Below are 21347 nucleotides of genomic sequence, written 5' to 3' on the forward strand. Positions count from 1 at the left end.
GTGTTTACGTGTATGTATATACATGTGTATGTGGGTGGGTTGGCCCATTTTTTCATCTGTTTCCTTGTGCTACCTTGCTAACGCGGGAGACAGCGACAAAGCAATATATTTTTTTTTTTTTTTGCTTTGTCGCTGTCTCCCGCGTTTGCGCGGTAGTGCAAGGAAACAGACGAAAAAAATGGCCCAACCCACCCCCATACACATGTATATACATACGTCCAGACACGCAAATATACATACCTACACAGCTTTCCATGGTTTACCCCAGACGCTTCACATGCCCTGATTCAATCCACTGACAGCACGTCAACCCCGGTATACCACATCGATCCAATTCACTCTATTCCTTGCCCTCCTTTCACCCTCCTGCATGTTCAGGCCCCGATCACACAAAATCTTTTTCACTCCATCTTTCCACCTCCAATTTGGTCTCCCTCTTCTCCTCGTTCCCTCCACCTCCGACACATATATCCTCTTGGTCAACCTTTCTTCACTCATTCTCTCCATGTGCCCAAACCATTTCAAAACACCCTCTTCTGCTCTCTCAACCACGCTCTTTTTATTTCCACACATCTCTCTTACCCTTACGTTACTTACTCGATCAAACCACCTCACACCACACATTGTCCTCAAACATCTCATTTCCAGCACATCCATCCTCCTGCGCACCACTCTATCCATAGCCCACGCCTCGCAACCATACAACATTGTTGGAACCACTATTCCTTCAAACATACCCATTTTTGCTTTCCGAGATAATGTTCTCGACTTCCACACATTCTTCAAGGCTCCCAGAATTTTCGCCCCGTCCCCCACCCTATGATCCACTTCCGCTTCCATGGTTCCATCCGCTGCCAGATCCACTCCCAGATATCTAAAACACTTTACTTCCTCCAGTTTTTCTCCATTCAAACTCACCTCCCAATTGACTTGACCCTCAACCCTACTGTACCTAATAACCTTGCTCTTATTCACATTTACTCTTAACTTTCTTCTTTCACACACTTTACCAAACTCAGTCACCAGCTTCTGCAGTTTCTCACATGAATCAGCCACCAGCGCTGTATCATCAGCGAACAACAACTGACTCACTTCCCAAGCTCTCTCATCCCCAACACACTTCATACTTGTCCCTCTTTCCAAAACTCTTGCATTCACCTCCCTAACAACCCCATCCATAAACAAATTAAACAACCATGGAGACATCACACACCCCTGCCGCAAACCTACATTCACTGAGAACCAATCGCTTTCCTCTCTTCCTACATGTACATATATACATATATATATATATATATATATATATATATATATATATATATATATACATATACATATTTATTTTTATTCATACTATTCGCCATTTCCCGCGTTAAGACAATAGGGAAATCAAAAGACAAACTCAGTTATTATGGAGTGAATAATGAACCATGTTTTCTAATGAAGTGTTGGGGAGGGATGAATTTAAACAATATAAAGTTTTTAGCACACGAGCACATGAGAAAGAATACTTCCCACGCATTCCTCACATGTTGTAGAAGCGACTAAAGGGGACGAGAGCAGGGGGCTCGAAACCCTCCCCTCCTTGTATTCTAAATTTCTAAAAAGGGAAACAGAGGAAGGAGTCATGCGGGGAGTGCTCATCCTCCTCGAAGGCTCAGATTGGGGTGTCTAAATGTGTATGGATGTAACCAAGATGAGAAAAAAGGAGAGATAGGTAGTAAGTCTGAGGGAAGAAACCTGGATGTTTTGGCTCTGAGTGAAATGAAGCTCAAGGGTAAAGGGGAAGAGTAGTTTGGGAATGTCTTGGGAGTAAAGTCAGGGGTTAGTGAGAGGAAAGGAGCAAGGGAAGGAGTATCACTACTCCTGAAACAGGAGTGGTGGGAGTATGTGATAGAGCATAAGAAAGTAAACTCTAGATTGATAGGGGTAAAACTGAAAGTGGATGGAGAGAGATGGGTAATTATTGGTGCATATGCACCTGGGTATGAGAAGAAAGATCATGAGAGGCAAGTGTTTTGGGAGCAGCTGAGTGAGTGTGTTAGTAGTTTTGATGCACAAGACTGGGTTATAGTGATGGGTGATTTGAATGCAAAGGTGAGTAATGTGGCAGTTGAGGGAATAATTGGTGTACATGGGGTGTTCAGTGTTGTAAATGGAAATGGTGAAGAGCTTGTAGATTTATGCGCTGAAAAAGGACTGGTGATTGGAAATACCTCACAAAAGCGGGAGAGCGACAAAGCAATATAAATAAATAAACAAATACGTATGTAAGTAGGAGAGATGGCCAGAGAGCACTATTGGATTACATGTTAATTGATAGGCGCGCGAAAGAGAGACTTTTGGATGTTAATGTGCTGAGAGGTGCAACTGGAGGGATGTCTGATCATTATCTTGTGGAGGCGAAGGTGAAGATTTGTACAGGTTTTCAGAAAAGAAGACAGAATGTTGAGGTGAAGAGAGTGGTGAGAGTAAGTGACTTTGGGAAGGAGACTTGTGTGAGAAAGTACCAGGAGACACTGAGTATAGAATGGAAAAAGGTGAGAACAAAGGATGTAATGGAAGTGGAGGAGGAATGGGATGTATTTAGGGAAGCAGTGATGGCTTGCGCAAAAAAGTAGGACTACTCCTGTTTCAGGAGTAGTGCTACTCCTTCCCTTGCTCTTTTCCTCTCACTAACCATGCTTCTCATGCTTGTGGCATGAGAAGCGTGGGAGGTGGGCAGATTAGAAAGGGTAGTGAGTGGTGGGATGAGGAAGTAAGATTATAAGTGAAAGAGGAGAGAAACATTTGGATGGTTTTTGCAGGGAAATAATGCAAATGAGTGGGAGATGTACAAAAGAAAGAGGCAGGAGGTCAAGAGAAAGGTGCAAGAGGTGAAAAAGAGGGCAAATGAGAGTTGGGGTGAGAGAGTATCATTAAATTTTAGGGAGAATAAAAAGATGTTTTGGAAGGAGGTAAATAGTGTAAAACAAGGGAACAAATGGGAACTTCAGTGAAGGGGACTAATGGGGAGGTGATAACAAGTAGTGGTGATGTGAGATAGAGTGAGTATTTTGAAGGTTTCTTGAATGTGTTTGATGATAGAGTGACAGATATAGGGTGTTTTGGCCAAGGTGATGAGCAAAGTGAGAGAGTTAGGGAGAATGATTTAGTAAACAGAGAAGAGGTAGTAAAAGCTTTGCGGAAGATGAAAGCCGGCAAGGCAGCGGGTTTGGATGGTATTGTAGTGGAATTTATTAAAAAAGGGGGTGACTGTATTGTTGACTGGTTGGTAAGGTTATTTAATGTATGTATGACTCATGGTGAGGTGCCTGAGGATTGGCGGAATGCTGGCATAGTGTCATTGTACAAAGGCAAAGTGGATAAAAGTGAGTGCTCAAATTACAGAGGCATAAGTTTGTTGAGTATTCCTGGGAAATTATATAGGAGGGTATTGATTGAGAGGGTAGAAGGCATGTACAGAGAATCAGGTTGGGGAAGAGCAGTGTGGTTTCAGAAGTGTTAGAGGATGTGTGGCTCAGGTGTTTGCTTTGAAGAATGTATGTGAGAAATACTTAGAAAAGCAAATGGATTTATATGTAGCATTTATGGATCTGGAGAAAGCATATGATAGAGTTGATAGAGACGCTCTGTGGAAGGTATTAAGAATATATGGTGTGGGAGGCAAGTTGTAAGAAGCAGTGAAAAGTTTTTATCGAGGATGTAAGGCATGTGTACGTGTAGGAAGAGAGGAAAGTGATTGGTACTCAGTGAATGTAGGTTTGCGGCAGGGGTGTGTGAAGTCTCCATGGTTGTTTAATTTGTTTATGGATGGGGTTGTTAGGGAGGTGAATGCAAGAGTTTTGGAAGGAGGGGCAAGTATGCAGTCTGTTGTGGATGAGAGAGCTTGGGAAATGAGTCGGTTGTTGTTCGCTGATGATACAGCGCTGGTGGCTGATTCGTGTGAGAAACTGCAGAAGCTGGTGACTGAGTTTGGTAAAGCGTGTGAAAGAAGAATGCTGAGAGTAAATGTGAATAAGAGCAAGGTTATTAGGTACAGTAGGGTTGAGGGACAAGTCAATTGGGAGGTAAGTTTGGAGGATGTGAAGTGTTTTAGATATCTGGGAGTGGATTTGGCAGTGGATGGAACCATGGAAGTGGAAGTGAATCAAAGAGTGGGGAAGGAGGCGAAAGTTCTTGGAGCACTGAAGAATGTGTGGAAGTCGAGAACATTATCTCGGAAAGCAAAAATGGGTATGTTTGAAGGAATAGTGGTTCCAAAAATGTTATATGGTTGCTAGGCGTGGGCTCTGGATAGTGTTGTGCGGAGGTGGGTGGATGTGCTGGAAATGAGATTGAGGACAATATGTGGTGTGAGGTGGTTTGATCGAGTAAGTAATAACAGGGTAAGAGAGATGTGTGGTAATAAAAAGAGTGTGGTTGAGAGAGCAGAAGAGGGTGTTTTGAAATGGTTTAGTCACATAGAGAGAATGAGTGAGGAAAGATTGTCCAAGAGGATATATGTGTCAGAGGTGGAGGGAGCGAGGAGAGGTGGGAGACCAAATTGGAGGTTGAAAGATGGAGTGATAAAGATTTTGAGTGATCGGGGCCTGAACATGCAGGAGGGTGAAAGGCGTGCAAGGAATAGAGTGAATTGGAATGATGTGGTATACCGGGGTCGATGTGCTGTCAATGGATTGAACCAGGGCATGTGAAGCATCTGGGGTAAACCATGGAAAGTTCTGTGGGGTCTGGATGTGTAAAGGGTGCTGTGGTTTTGGTGCATTATCACATGACAGCTAGAGACTGAGTGTGAACGAATGTGGCCTTGTCTTTTCCTAATGCTACCTCATGCACATGCGGGGGGAGGGGGTTGTTATTTCATGTGTGGCAGGGTGGCAATGGGAATGAATAAAGGCAGACAGTATGAATTGTGTACATGTGTATATATGTACATGTCTGTGTGTATATACATATGTATAGGTATGTATATATCCGTGTGTGGATGTGTATGTATATACATGTGTATGTGGGTGCGTTGGGCCATTCTTTCGTCTGTTTCCTTGCGCTACCTTGCCAACACGGGAGACAGCGACAAAGTAAAATAAATAAAGATAAATAAAAACACAGATAGACAGATAGACAGACAAAGTAAAAGAAGACCTCAATATGTTTATTAACTAGCAGGAAAAAGCTTCAGGACTTTGTGAGTAAGGACTTGGGAGTTGCTAGAGTCCCATAACTGAGAGCAGCTGAGGAGGCAAACTGTCTGCTGGCAAATATGAGAATAGAATTCAAGTAATTGGATAAAGAAATATTTAGCAAGTTGTTCGTATCTTACATTAGGCTAAAAATAGAATCTGTTCTTAATTTTGATCACTTCACGTAAAGAGGCACCATGAGCTAAGAGAGGAGATACATTTGAGGGCAACAAGTAAGAAGTAAGACAGCTGAGTTATGGAGAGAAACCAGAGACAGACAGACAGTCTGAAGGGAGAAAAATGAAGTGTGGCCTGATCACAACTTTTAAATTTTCAAAACAGGTCTATGACTTGAGAGAGGGAAAAATTCTTTGAGAGATGTATGAAGAGAGCAACAAGAGGACTTAACAAGAAATTAAACATGAAACTTGCTTAAAAAATGTTAAGAACAACTTTAATAGTATAACAATGGTGGATAAATGGAATAATATAGCTGAGGACATGGTTAATACAAGTGTTGTTTGATAGTAGAGAATGTTCAAGAAATGGGGCTCCATGAGAGTAAAACTCTCACCCATATAGGACACACTGGTGATTACAAGTAAGCAATTACAGAATGATAAACAGATGGACAGAAAGACAGACTGACAGGCAGAGGAAGCAGAAAGGGCAAATATCAGAATAGCATCCAAGTACATGGACAGGAAATATTTAGTATCTATTTATTCTTTTATTATACTTAATTGCTGTTTCCCGCATCAGCAAAGCAGCACAAGGAAACGGATGAAGAATGGTCCATCCACTCATATACACATGTTATTCTACTTAATTGCCGTCTCCTGCATTAGACTTAATCGCCGTCTCCCACGTTAGCAGGGTAGCGCAAGGAAACAGACGAAAGAATGGCCCTAACCAACCATATACACACATATATATATATATATATACATAAACACCCACACACGCACATATACATACCTATACATTTCAACGTATACATACATACAAATACACAGGCATATACATATATACAAATGTAAGTATTCATACTTGCAGCCTTTATCCATTCCCACTGCCACCCTGCCATGGTATATGGTGTGGGAGGTAAGTTGTTAGAAGCAGTGACAAGTTTTTACCAAGGATGTAAGGCATGTGTACAAGTAGGAAGAGAGGAAAGTGACTGGTTCCCAGTGAATGTCGGTTTGCAGCAGGGGTGCGTGATGTCTCCATGGTTGTTTAATTTGTTTATGGATGGGGTGATTAAGGAGGTGATTGTGAGAGTTTTGGAGGGAGGGGAAAGTATGCAGTCTGCTGTGGATGAGAGGGCTTAGGAAGTGTGTCAGTTGTTGTTTGCTGATGATACAGCCCTGGTGGTTAATTTGGGTGAGAAACTGCAGAAGTTGGTGACTGAGTTTGGTAAAGTGTGTGAAAGAAGAGAGCTGAGAGTAAATGTGAATAAGAGCAAGGTTATTAGGTTCAGTGGGGTTTAGGGACAAGTTAATTGGGAGGCAAGTTTGAATGGAGAGAAACTGGAGGAAGTGAAGTGTTTTAGATATCTGGGAGTGGATCTAGCAACATATGGAATCATGGAAGCAGAAGTGAGTCACAGGGTAGGGGAGGGGGCAAAGGTTCTGGGAGCATTGAAGAATGTGTGGAAGGCAAGAACGTTATTTTGGAGAGCAAAAATGGGTATGTTTGGAAGAATAGTGGTTCCAACAATGATATATGGTTGTGAGGCATGGGCTGTAGATAGGGTTGTGTGGAGGAGGGTGGATGTATTGGAAATGAAATGTTTGAGGACAATATGTGGTGTGAGGTGGTTTGATCCAGTAAGTAAAGAAAGGTTAAGAGAGATGTGTGGTAGTAAAAAGAGTGTGGTTGAGAGAGCAGAAGAAGGTGTTTTGAAATGGTTTGGTCACATGGAAAGAATGAGTGAGGAAAGATTGACAAAAAGGATATATGTGTCAGAGGGGGAGGGAACATGGAGAAGTGGGAGGCAAAATTGGAGGTGGAAGGATGGAGCGAAAAAGATTCTGAGTGATCGGGCCTGAACATACAGGAAGGTGAAAGGCGTGCAAAGAAAAGAGTGAATTGGAACAATGTGGTATACCAGGGTGGACATGCTGTCAATGGATTGAACCAGGGCATGTGAAGCATATGGGGTAAACCATGGAAAGTTTTGTGGGGCCTGGATGTGGAAAGGGAGCTGTGGTTTCAGTGCATTACACATGAAGGCTAGAGACTGAGTGTGAACAAATGTGGCCTTTTTTTGTCTTTTCATAGTGCTACCTCCTGTGCACACGTGCAGGGGGGATGTTATTTCTTGTGTGACATACATATACATATACATACATATCAATGTATACATACACACACGAAGGCATCTACATATACACACGTTATATTCATACCTGCTTGCCTTCATAGAAAATTGTTCATATCTTACAATAATGCCAAAACTGAAATGTGCTTCTCAAGTTTGGTCACAGCATCCAAGTATCACAGAGAATTAATAGTATGGATATATAAGGAATTGAATAACAAATTCAAAAGTGTTTCACAATCAAAATACACTGCAGCTCCAACACCAGTAAGATGGAATGGGGTGGAGGTTTTTGACAACACTGAAAGGTCTAAAAAAGATATTATCAGAAAAGTTAAAGGTCTTGACCCATACAGGGTTCATGGTCCTGGTGAAAATTTACCATATGTAGTGAAAATATATGCAGATATTGTCTATCTGATGACCATGGTATATATGGTTCTGGAAAACTAAAATGCAAAGCATGAACTTTCTACATACAAAAAACTACCTAAGTGAACTTTGTCTTGGACAAGGGAAGGCTGGGTGGATTGTGTGTATCAGCACCGCTAGAAAGCATTTGACTGTATCGCATGGCTGGCTGATTAAGAAACTGGATAAAAGATTAGCTCACTGGAAGGGAACAAGGGATGCACATCAAAGGAACCTTCTCTAAGTGGGGTCACGGTGACTGTTGGAATGCTATAGGGTTCTGGTCTGGGACCATTACTCTTCCTGATCTATGTAAAGGCATCTTTCAATTCATGTAATAGTTACATTCTTGAAAATGGTAAGGTAAATAAATTATACATAAATCAAACAGCTTAAACGGAGATGAGGTTTTATTATTAACAAGACAATACCGAATATTACACCAGCACAGAATTACAGCATGCATGTATTTATTTGCTTTGTCACTGTCTCCCGCGTTTGCGAGGTAGCGCAAGGAAACAGACAAAAGAAATGGCCCAACCCACCCCCATACACATGTATATACATACTTGTCCACACATGCAAATATACATACCCATACATCTCAATGTACACATATATATACACACACAGACACATACATATATACACATGCACACAATTCACACTGTCTGCCTTTATTCATTCCCATTGCCACCTCGCCACGCATGGAATAACATCCCCCTCCCCCCTCATGTGTGCGAGGTAGCGCTAGGAAAAGACAACAAAGGCCCCATTCGTTCACACTCAGTCTCTAGCTGTCATGTAATAATGCACCGAAACCACAGCTCCCTTTCCACATCCAGGCCCCACAGAACTTTCCATGGTTTACCCCAGACGCTTCACATGCCCTGGTTCAATCCATTGACAGCACGTCTACCCCGGTATACCACATCGATCCAATTCACTCTATTCCTTGCCCGCCTTTAACCCTCCTGCATGTTCAGGCCCCGATCACTCAAAATCTTTTTCACTCCATCTTTCCACCTCCAATTTGGTCTCCCACTTCTCCTCGTTCCCTCCACCTCCGACACATTTATCCTCTTGGTCAATCTTTCCTCACTCATTCTCTCCATGTGCCCAAACCATTTCAAAACACCCTCTTCTGCTCTCTCAACCACGCTCTTTTTATTTCCACACATCTCTCTTACCCTTACATTACATACTTGATCAAACCACTTCACACCACATATTGTCCTCAAACATCTCATTTCCAGCACATCCACCCTCCTGCGCACAACTCTATCCATAGCCCACGCCTCGCAACCATACAACATTGTTGGAACCACTATTCCTTCAAACATACCCATTTTTGCTTTCCGAGATAATGTTCTCGACTTCCACACATTCTTCAAGGCTCCCAGGATTTTTGCCCCCTCCCCCACCCTATGATTCACTTCTGCTTCCATGGTTCCATCCGCTGCCAGATCCACTCCCAGATATCTAAAACACTTTACTTCCTCCAGTTTTTCTCCATTCAAACTTACCTCCCAATTGACTTGACCCTCAACCCTACTGCACCCAATAACCTTGCTCTTATTCACATTTACTCTTAACTTTCTTCTTTCACACACTTTACCAAACTCAGTCACCAGCTTCTGCAGTTTCTCACATGAATCAGCCACCAGTGCTGTATCATCAGCGAACAACAACTGACTCACTTCCCAAGCCCTCTCATCCACAACAGACTTCATACTTGCCCCTCTTTCCAAAACTCTTGCATTCACCTCCCTAACAACCCCATCCATAAACAAATTAAACAACCATGGAGACATCACACACCCCTGCCGCAAACCTACATTCACTGAGAACCAATCACTTTCCTCTCTTCCTACACGTACACATGCCTTACATCCTCGATAATAACTTTTCACTGCTTCTAACAACTTGCCTGCCACACCATATATTCTTAGTACCTTCCACAGAGCATCTCTATCAACTCTATCATATGCCTTCTCCAGGTCCATAAATGCTACATACAAATCCATTTGCTTTTCTAAGTATTTCTCACATACATCCTTCAAAGCAAACACTTGATCCACACATCCTCTACCACTTCTGAAACCACACTGCTCTTCCCCAATCTGATGCTCTGTACATGCCTTCACCCTCTTAATCAATACCCTCCCATATAAATTACCAGGAATACTCAACAAACTTATCCCTCTGTAATTTGAGCACTCACTCTTATCCCCTTTGCCTTTGTACAATGGCACTATGCACGCATTCCACCAATCCTCAGGCACCTCACCATGAGTCATACATAAATTAAATAACCTTACCAACCAGTCAACAATACAGTCACCCTCTTTTTCAATAAATTCCACTGCAATACCATCCAAACCTGCTGCCTTGCCAGCTTTCATCTTCCACAAAGCTTTCACTACCTCTTCTCTGTTTACCAAATCATTTTCCCTAACCCTCTCACTTTGCACACCACCTCGACCAAAACACCCTATATCTGCCACTCTATCATCAAACGCATTCAACAAACCTTCAAAATACTCACTCCATCTCACATCACCACTACTTGTTATCACCTCCCCATTAGCCCCCTTCACTGAAGTTCCCATTTGTTCCCTTGTCTTACACACTTCATTTACCTCCTTCCAGAACATGTAACAAGACATGAAATATCATATTGCACATACTAGTACATAAACGCAGAAAAATACCATACTCTGTTCCAATATGTTTACTGCTGTCCCTAAACTGCTTGCTGATGTTGATGGAGAGAGAGGAGGTGAGGGAAGGAGTTACTGGGGAAGTGGGTCATCTGGGTCATATGATGTAGATGGCAAAGATGGTTGTGATGGTCAAGTGGGTTCAGCTATTATGTTGCTACAAGGTGACGGATGGTCCTCCTTATGAGTGTCACTTTTTTTCAAAATGAAATCTAGAGTTATATGTTTAGCTTTCATTGTCTTCTGATGGAGGATTTCTTTATACCACCTGATGTCTGCTAAGACATTTCAGGCCACCTCTGAATTGCATTCTGTTTATAGGTCAACCTTCCCTTCTGCTAGCACCTTCTAGTAGTTCCTTCTCCAACAAAATGACATCTTCATTCGTAAGCTTTTCCTAATGTTATTGCAGCAACTCCTCCACATCACCTTTCTCAACCTAATCAAAGGAGACTTTTTTGCCACTTCCACAAAGTGCGCAAGCGTTCTCGATATGTTAGTGTCAACATTAAAACCCTGGAATCCATGAACAAACTGATGGCAAAGCCTCCATCACGCTCTGTTCAAACAAACACTGGTGAATTCCTTCCAAGCCTCATGGGTGATCATAATGGCATCCCTGATGAAGAAAGACTTCCAGAATTCCTTCATAGTCATCTGGTTTCTCCATAGCTTGTATGAGCTTCCTAAGTGTTCTCCCTATATAGTAAGCCTTGAAAAGAGATATCACCCCCCGGTCCACTGGCTGGATCAAAGATATAATGTTGGGTGAAAAAAAGTCTGATGATTTTCACAAGGTCTTCTATACTGAAGGTGGAAGGCCAGGGACATTATCGAATGAGAATCCTGAAACAGTACTCCTTTAGCTCTACATGGAGCTATGCAGCAAAATAATTGCAAACTTTGACTGTTATCCACCCCTTTGAATCAGAATAGTATGAGATAGGCAAACATTGCTTCATGTATCCCTAAAGAGCCTTGGCATTTTCCAAATGGTAGACCATTAAAGGTTTAAGCTTGCAATCATCTGCAGCATTGCTTCCTGCAAGCAAAGTGAGGCAATCCTTGGCAGCTTTGATTAACAATGCAGTCTTCTTTTAACGGGAAATGTACATTATCAAAGGCATTCTCCTCCAAAATAATCCACTTTTGTCCCCATCAAAAATCTGCTCAGGAGAATAAGCGCCTTCCTTGCTAATGGTCTTGAGAGTTTCCAGCGAATTTTCAGCAGCAATGACAATGGCAGATGCATCTCTAGTCATTTTGATTTGGTACTTGTAATGTTTCTGAAAATTCATGAACCAACCAGAATTTGCTTAAGATGTCTTTGTTGATTCTTCTGTTGCTGTCATCACATATGCTCCAGGCTTTTGCTTATATCTCAAGCATGGTAATGTTAACATTTTCATAAGTTTGAAGCTTGAGCCATGTGCTCATCATTCGTTCCATTCTCTCCATCACTGAACTTTGAGAATATGAGGTCTTAGATGCTCCGATTAATGTTCCACTCTTGGCACTCTCCTTGATCTTCAATGCTCTATCACGAATACTCCATAAAACAGATTCACTAAGTTCAAGGGCATGTTTAATATCATATGTTTGTTCACCTCTCTCATAACATCTGAGCACATCCATCTTAATCTCAGTGATGATGTCCTTAAACTTCTTAGCACCACTGGTAACATGAGAAGGGGAAAGGGAAAAAACATGTGCAGTACACATATAATGCAGCACAAAATACTGTAGCACTCCTTGACTATAGACTGTATCTACGCAGTGAAGACTGCAGGGTGGGAAGCTGTATACTCATGCCACATTTGTGCACACTTCTCATAAGGTTCTGGAAACAGCACACTACAGTATTAGCAGCTTAAAGATGATTTTGTTATTTCATACATATGCCCACATAAAAAAAAAAAAAAAAGGTGTAAACAGACCATGTGCGTTATTCTAAAAATTATGAAAATCAAACATGCATAAATCAAGAGGTCCCTATAACTGACTTGTCTGAAGGTTTGGACTCCTTTGTGAATAGGTTTACTGATGATGCAAAGGACATGAGAGAAGGGAGCTGCAAGGGGGATTGCATCAACTTACAAGGGGACCTAATCAAACTTCGTTGTTGGTCTAATACATGGCTGATGAAATTCAACCCAAGAAAATGTAAAGTAATAAAGATGAGTCAAAGTGAAAAAATGATATAATTGTTATCTAGTAGGAAATAAGCTTCAAGATTCCCAGAGGGAGAAGGGCTTGGGAGTCAATATCTCTAATCTACCACTAAAATCCCATATTAGAAGATTTAAGGGGACAAATTGTCTGCTGAAAAATATCGGAATAACTTTTAAGTATATGGCTCAAGAGATCTTTAGCAAGCTGTTCATAGCCTACATGAGGCCAAAACTAGGATATGCTCCTCAAGTTTGGTCAATGCACCTAAAGAAACACAAAGACCTAAACAGGAGCCCCAGTCCTCAGCTGAACCTTATTGACCTTTCTGCAGTTTCCCCTGACTGCTCTACACACCCTGGTTCAGTCCACTGACAGGATGTTGCCATCTATATCCCACATCACTCCAATTCCTTTTCTTCCATGCACATCTTGCACCTTCATAGTTGGTCTAATACATGGTCAATGAAATTCAACTCAAGGAAATGTAAAGTAATAAGGATGGGACAAAGTGAAACATTCCCTGAGTGAGAAGGACTTGGGAGTCAATATATCTAATCTGCCACTAAAATCCTATATTAGGAGAATAATTAAGGAGACCAATTGTCTGCTGAAAACTATCAGAATAACTTTCAAGTTTATGGATAAGGAGATATTTAGCAAGCTGTTCATAGCCTACATGAGGCCAAAACTGGGATATGCTTCTCAAGTTTCGTCACTGCACCTACAGAAAAACAAAGACCTACTAGAAATATGATGGCAACAAAGACTGTAATATAAACATGAGATCTGAGTTGTGGGAAAAGGCTTTAAATCTGCCAAATTAAGGAGAGAGAATGGTGAGAGGTGACCTGATCACAAACTTTGTTTTTAAAACAGGCCACTGTCAGATACAATGCAGGGATACACCAAGTAACTTTAAAAAAATGCAAAGATATATTTATAAAATAAGTGGTGGATGATTAAAATAAGACAAGTGAGAGCATGGTTATGAGAGAGAGAGAGAGAGAGAGAGAGAGAGAGAGAGAGAGAGAGAGAGAGAGAGAGAGAGAGAGAGAGAGAGAGAGAGAGAGAGAGAGAGAGAGAGAGAGAGAGAGAGAGAGAGAGAGAGAGAGAGAGAGAGAGAGAGAGAGAGAGAGAGAGAGAGAGAGAGAGAGAGAGAGAGAGAGAGAGAGAGAGAGAGAGAGAGAGAGAGAGAGAGAGAGAGAGAGAGAGAGAGAGAGAGAGAGAGAGAGAGAGAGAGAGAGAGAGAGAGAGAGAGAGAGAGAGAGAGAGAGAGAGAGAGAGAGAGAGAGAGAGAGAGAGAGAGAGAGAGAGAGAGAGGAGAGAGAGAGAGAGAGAGAGAGAGAGAGAGAGAGAGAGAGAGAGAGAGAGAGAGAGAGAGAGAGAGAGAGAGAGAGAGAGAGAGAGAGAGAGAGAGAGAGAGAGAGAGAGAGAGAGAGAGAGAGAGAGAGAGAGAGAGAGAGAGAGAGAGAGAGAGAGAGAGAGAGAGAGAGAGAGAGAGAGAGAGAGAGAGAGAGAGAGAGAGAGAGAGAGAGAGAGAGAGAGAGAGAGAGAGAGAGAGAGAGAGAGAGAGAGAGAGAGAGAGAGAGAGAGAGAGAAATTTTCTTCATATGCTAAGGATGATGGGAAATACTGTGAGGATATCTACCACTACCCATACTTATTCAAAGGACAAAACAGTAAACTGAAGGGAAGATCTGTATATCAGGACAACAAGAAAAGGCAATATGGAATCAGCGGTCCACTCCACTCCATCTCACACGTATCTGTATTAATATCGATTTAGTACTGAAACATAAATAGAAGTACACAAGTAATTATACAGTACCTGTGACATGGACGAACCCCTCTTGTGAGAGAGTGGTGCAGGAGATAATCTGAGGGTAACTCCCATATAGGATGTAATGCTTCACTAGGAATGTACACACCCAAGAACAAATTAATTGCATTCTGCTTCTCAGTATCTAGAAATTAAAATGGATTCTCATTATGATATGACAGATTATGAAAATAGCAATATTTCATTAGTAAAACTAAAACATACAGTAAGCAAACCCCACATTACAGAAATAGCTAAGTCTGCCTTTAGGAAAGTGGGAATCCTGTTTATATAAGGTGAAATTTCTTTTCTTCTAATCAGTTGCTCTGTTTATACAAAGAGTGATCTGTCCTTGTATGGAGTTTTGATCTCACACCTTGGGTGGCTCTAGCTTGGATCCTTACTTGACAAAGTCAAAAACAATCCAACTTATCAACTTTTTGAGGCCAACTTGAAAACTTGACCCTCTTGCCCTGAGTCACAGTGTTGGTTCACTTTCCTTCTTCTATGGGTATCATTCTGGTTTTTAGCTCCCAATATCTGGCTGCTTGTGTGCCCCTACCACTAGTTTGACCACACAACACTTGACAAACTGCTGCATCACATGATAACTGTGTGGCCATTGGCAACTCAATCACTTGCTGTTTTGATAAGTTTCTTTCCCTACACCTTGAAGCTTTGAAACTCTCTATCCTCTCATGTCTTTCCTAATAACTATGAACTGCCACTTTTTAAAAGACTTCCCCAAGAATTCCTAAGTACTTTTCCTAATCTCTTTTTTTTCCCTCTCATTAATCTCTTTATACTTCAATTAAGGCCAATCCTACATGTGAACTTTTGTCCATGAATGAAGCTTAAAAAATAGAGAAAAATCCTTTTCACATCTGTATCATGGGAAAAGTGAAAACCATTGAAACAGATTTCTGTTGCAATATTTTCAGCCAAGCACCAATGTAGGTTACAGATGAAGGATTTTGGTCTAGATGTTTACTAGTGCCCATGAAAACAGGAAGTGACAGTGCTGAAAGAATGTACATGAACCCTGCTGATGAAACAGCATTATATTTGCATTTCATTTATTGGAAAATTTTGAGGCAGATAATCATAATTCTAACATGAACCTTTATATTCCACCTTTCAACAGACCTCTGAAATACCAGTAGATGAATACTTTATATATGAGCCTCTGCAACCACTTTGCTAGACTTGCCCTCTGCCAGTGGCCTGTTAAAGGTGAGGCAATAAAGGCTAAGAAGCAGCACTGGAGTTCTTTAGTTATGGAGACCCTGTTGCCATGGCCACCCCTTTGAGGGAGTTCCAGTTGGAACAGGCATCTAAGATATAGATAGGTAGAGCACCAACTGCTTCAAGATTTATGCTTATATTAATCAAGTATCCATTTTTACATATCATCATAAGAAAAGGGGAACAAAATTTTGGCTGTGATATCATCTCTTCACATCAAAGTGGCCATGGTATTTCCCATGTTCAGGAATACAGATATAATGAATATAAAAGCACTCAATTCTTCTTGTTTCATCTTCCTTGTGGATACTGGCATATTCATGAATCACATGTTCTTTTGTGATTTATCTGCATAAAAGTGGCCATACAAGCAATAGGAAGATGTATAGTTCACAATTATTTTTGGCACCGTAAGGGGTTCAAGATTGTTTGACGAGCCGTTGAAGGCTTTAACAACCCTGGTAGTTGATGGATCTGAAGCCCAAATAACTTACAAAATATGGCCTCTGAAACGAAAGACTGATCATAATTGTTACAGCTAGGTATTACATTTCTTGTGGAAGAATATTGTCAACTATAATAAGTAGCTCATAATCATAAGAGCCATTTGGTAAGTTGTAGTGTTTCATTTAGACACTCAACCTAACAATACCAAATGCCCCTGATATTATCTCATACTTGCAAAAAAGCAAATACAATTAAAATGGACATTCTAAGATTAACAACTAGCATTTTACGCCTGCAGAAAAACATCTTCATATGCTTTGATAATCACATATGTTGTGCAGTATTTTATGACTGTCATGCCCTTCTCTTACCTTCACACTTTTCCCTTAAAGTATTGCTGATCAAACCATCTACATACCCTTTTTTGTGATTTATAACCAAACCTTTAAGACACCATCTATCTATTTATAGCTCTGATGCCTGTTCCCTCTGGTTACTCCCATCAAGGGGGTGCCACAGCAAATAAGTCTCCACTTATTCCTGTCCTTATGTGTCTCTCACATAAACTGTTCTACACTTTCTTTCACCATTTTTCTCCCTCAAGTACTCTTCTACTCTGTTTCACCATATCACAGGTGGTCTTCTTTTCACTTCAACCCTTTGATTATACTAAGATACACTCTCCTTGTAAACTCCCCATCTTGCATTCTTTCTACATGATGAAACCACCTCAAAGTATTACATCTCACCCACTGTACCTCTCCATAATGCATTCCCTTTGCATTCCCTGCAATACCACATCTCTTATACACCCCTTTATTTTTTTCTTCATTCCATAAGTCAGTCACACAATACATAATCAACATGCAAACAATTTCACATTGCATGTGTTGCCACCTTGAACCAGACCTACATACCTGTTACTACCACTCTTTCAAGCTTATTATTGAGGACAGTAGACAGTAATGGATAAGGGAAGGGGAGGGGGGGTTCAGTCTAATAGATTAGCACAAATGAAAAATGTCTCCATATATCATAAATGCTGTTCTCAATACAGAGAATGGCCTCTCTCAAGGCTACCTAAGATCTACCACTAGGATCTGAATTTCATCATGCAATTTCTACGATAAATGTTAATCCTACAGGGGAAGGTTTTAAAAACGTACATCAAACCTTATTTCCTAACCTACCATTCCACCTTTTTGACCTATGGTGGATGCTGACACATGTAGTAAAGCTCATTTCTTAATGGCTTATCTATACGAAACATAATTTTGGTTGTTAGACTGGGATTGTGGCATATGACACTAGATTTTGGTGGAAATACCAGCTGTCTGAACAGGATGTACATATTTGTGTAGTACAGAGGAATATGAATTTTATTATTATTATCATTATTATTATTATTTTTTTTTTTTTTTTTTTTTTTTTTTTTTTATACTTTGTCGCTGTCTCCCGCGTTTGCGAGGTAGCGCAAGGAAACAGACGAAAGAAATGGCCCAACCCCCCCCCCATACACATGTACATACACACGTCCACACACGCAAATATACATACCTACACACCTTTCCATGGTTTACCCCAGACGCTTCACATGCCCTGATTCACTCCACTGACAGCACGTCAACCCCTGTATACCACATCGCTCCAATTCACTCTATTCCTTGCCCTCCTTACACCCTCCTGCATGTTCAGGCCCCGATCACACAAAATCTTTTTCACTCCATCTTTCCACCTCCAATTTGGTCTCCCTCTTCTCCTCGTTCCCTCCACCTCCGACACATATATCCTCTTGGTCAATCTTTCCTCACTCATTCTCTCCATGTGACCAAACCATTTCAAAACACCCTCTTCTGCTCTCTCAACCACGCTCTTTTTATTTCCACACATCTCTCTTACCCTTACGTTACTTACTCGATCAAACCACCTCACACCACACATTGTCCTCAAACATCTCATTTCCAGCACATCCATCCTCCTGCGCACAACTCTATCCATAGCCCACGCCTCGCAACCATACAACATTGTTGGAACCACTATTCCTTCAAACATACCCATTTTTGCTTTCCGAGATACTGTTCTCGACTTCCACACATTTTTCAAGGCTCCCAAAATTTTCGCCCCCTCCCCCACCCTATGATCCACTTCCGCTTCCATGGTTCCATCCGCTGACAGATCCACTCCCAGATATCTAAAACACCTCACTTCCTCCAGTTTTTCTCCATTCAAACTCACCTCCCAATTGACTTGACCCTCAACCCTACTGTACCTAATAACCTTGCTCTTATTCACATTTACTCTTAACTTTCTTCTTCCACACACTTTACCAAACTCAGTCACCAGCTTCTGCAGTTTCTCACATGAATCAGCCACCAGCGCTGTATCATCAGCGAACAACAACTGACTCACTTCCCAAGCTCTCTCATCCCCAACAGACTTCATACTTGCCCCTCTTTCCAGGACTCTTGCATTTACCTCCCTAACAACCCCATCCATAAACAAATTAAACAACCATGGAGACATCACACACCCCTGCCGCAAACCTACATTCACTGAGAACCAATCACTTTCCTCTCTTCCTACACGTACACATGCCTTACATCCTCGATAAAAACTTTTCACTGCTTCTAACAACTTGCCTCCCACACCATATATTATTATTATTATCAATATTAATTTATCTATATCTATTTTGCTTTGTCGCTGTCTCCCGCGTTTGTGAGGTAGTGCAAGGAAACAGACGAAAGAAATGGCCCAACCCACCCCCATACACATGTATGTACATACACGTCCACACACGCAAATATACATACCCATACATCTCAATGTACACATATATATACACACACAGACATATACATATATACACATGCACACAATTCACAATGTCTGCCTTTATTCATTCCCATCGCCACCTCGCCACACATGGAATAACATCCCCCTCCCCCTCATGTGTGCGAGGTAGCGCTAGGAAAAGACAACAAAGGCCTCATTCGTTCACACTCAGTCTCTAGCTGTCATGTAATAATGCACCGAAACCACAGCTCCCTTTCCACATCCAGGCCCAACAGAACTTTCCATGGTTTACCCCAGATGCTTCACATGCCTTGGTTCAATCCATTGACAGCACACTGACCCCGGTATACCACATCGTTCCAATTCACTCTATTCCTTGCATGCCTTTAACCCTCCTGCATGTTCAAGCCCTGATCACTCAAAATCTTTTTCACTCCATCTTTCCATTTCCAATTGGGTCTCCCAATTCTCCTCGTTCCCTCCACCCCTGACACACATATCCTCTTGGTCAATCTTTCCTTGCTCATTCTCTCCATGTGACCATACCATTTCAAAACACCCTCTTCTGCTCTCTCAACCACACTCTTTTTATTACCACACATCTCTCTCTCTTACCCTTACATTACTTACTCGATCAAACCACCTCACACCACAAAGTGTCCTCAAACATCTCATTTCCAGCACATCCATCCTCCTCCATACAACTCTATCTATAGCCCACGCCTCACAACCATATAACATTGTTGGAACCACTATTCCTTTAAACATACCCATTTTTGCTTTCCGAGATAATGTTCTCGACTTCCACACATTCTTCAATACTCCCAGACCTTTCACCCCCTCCCCCACCCTATGATTCACTTCCGCTTCCATGGTTCCATCCGCTGCCAAATCCATTCCCAGATATCTAAAACACTTCACTTCCTCCAGTTTTTCTCCATTCAAACTCACCTCCCAATTGACTTGTCCCTTAACCCTAATGTACCTAATAACCTTGCTCTTATTCACATTTACTCTCAGCTTTCTTCTTTCACACACTTTACCAAACTCAGTCACCAGCTTCTGCAGTTTCTCACACAAATCAGCCACCAGTGCTGTATCATCAGCGAACAACAACTGACTCACTTCCCATGCTCTCTCATCCACAACAGACTGCATACTTGCCCCTCTTTCCAAAACTCTTGCATTCACCTCCCTAACAACCCCATCCATAAACAAATTAAACAACCATGGAGATATCACATACCCCCTGCTGCAAACCAACATTCACTGAGAACCAATCACTTTCCTCTCTTCCTACACGTACACACGCCTTACATCCTCGATAAAAACTTTTCACTGCTTCTGACAACTTGCCTCCCACACCATATACTCTTAATACCTTCCACAGAGCATCTCTATCACCTCTATCATATGCCTTCTCCAGATTAATAAATGCCACATACAAATCCATTTGCTTTCCTAAGTATTTCTCACATACATTCTTCAAAGCAAACACCTGATCCTAACATCCTCTACCACTTCTGAAACCACACTGCTCTTCCCCAATCTGATGCTCTGTACATGCCTTCACCCTCTCAATCAATACCCTCGCATATAATTTACCAGGAATACTCAACAAACTTATACCTCTGTAATTTGAGCACTCACTCTTATCCCCTTTCCTTTGTACAATGGCACTATGCAAGCATTCTGCCAATCCTCAGGCACCTCACCATGAGTCATACATACATTACATAACATTACCAACCAGTTGTTCAACAATACAGTCACCCCCTTTTTTAAGAAATTCCACTGCAATACCATCCAAACCCGTTGCCTTGCCGGCTTTCATCTTCTGCAAAGCTTTTACTACCTCTTCTCTGTTTACCAAATCACTCTCCCTAACCCTCTCACTTTGCACACCACCTTGACCAAAACACCCTATATCTGCCACTCTATCATCAAACACATTCAACAAACCTTCAAAATACTCACTCCATCTCCTTCTCACATCACCAATACTTGTTATCACCTCCCCATTAGCCCCTTTCACTGAAGTTCCCATTGATTCCCTTGTCTTATGCACTTTATTTACCTCCTTCCAAAACATCTTTTTATTCTCCCTAAAATTTAATGATACTCTCTCACCCCAACTCTCATTTGTCCTCTTTTTTGCCTCTTGCACCTTTCTCTTGGCCTCCTGCCTCTTTCTTTTATACATCTCCCACTCATTTGCATTACTTCCC

General features: G+C 41.5%; 1 protein-coding gene across 4 annotated transcripts in view; it reads right to left on the reverse strand.

Annotated features, from left to right (window-relative positions):
- Window positions 1-21347, reverse strand: part of FIG4 (polyphosphoinositide phosphatase FIG4) — a 322728-nt gene that overhangs the window by 56518 nt on the left and 244863 nt on the right. For all 4 annotated transcript variants that reach the window (XM_071687992.1, XM_071688012.1, XM_071688003.1 and 1 more), the window contains exon 16: window positions 14641-14776. In XM_071687992.1, the coding sequence (XP_071544093.1) occupies window positions 14641-14776 (136 nt within the window). The remainder of the gene's footprint in view (window positions 1-14640; window positions 14777-21347) is intronic.

The sequence above is a fragment of the Panulirus ornatus genome, chromosome 3, assembly GCF_036320965.1.
Source record: "Panulirus ornatus isolate Po-2019 chromosome 3, ASM3632096v1, whole genome shotgun sequence".
NCBI lineage: Eukaryota > Metazoa > Arthropoda > Malacostraca > Decapoda > Palinuridae > Panulirus > Panulirus ornatus.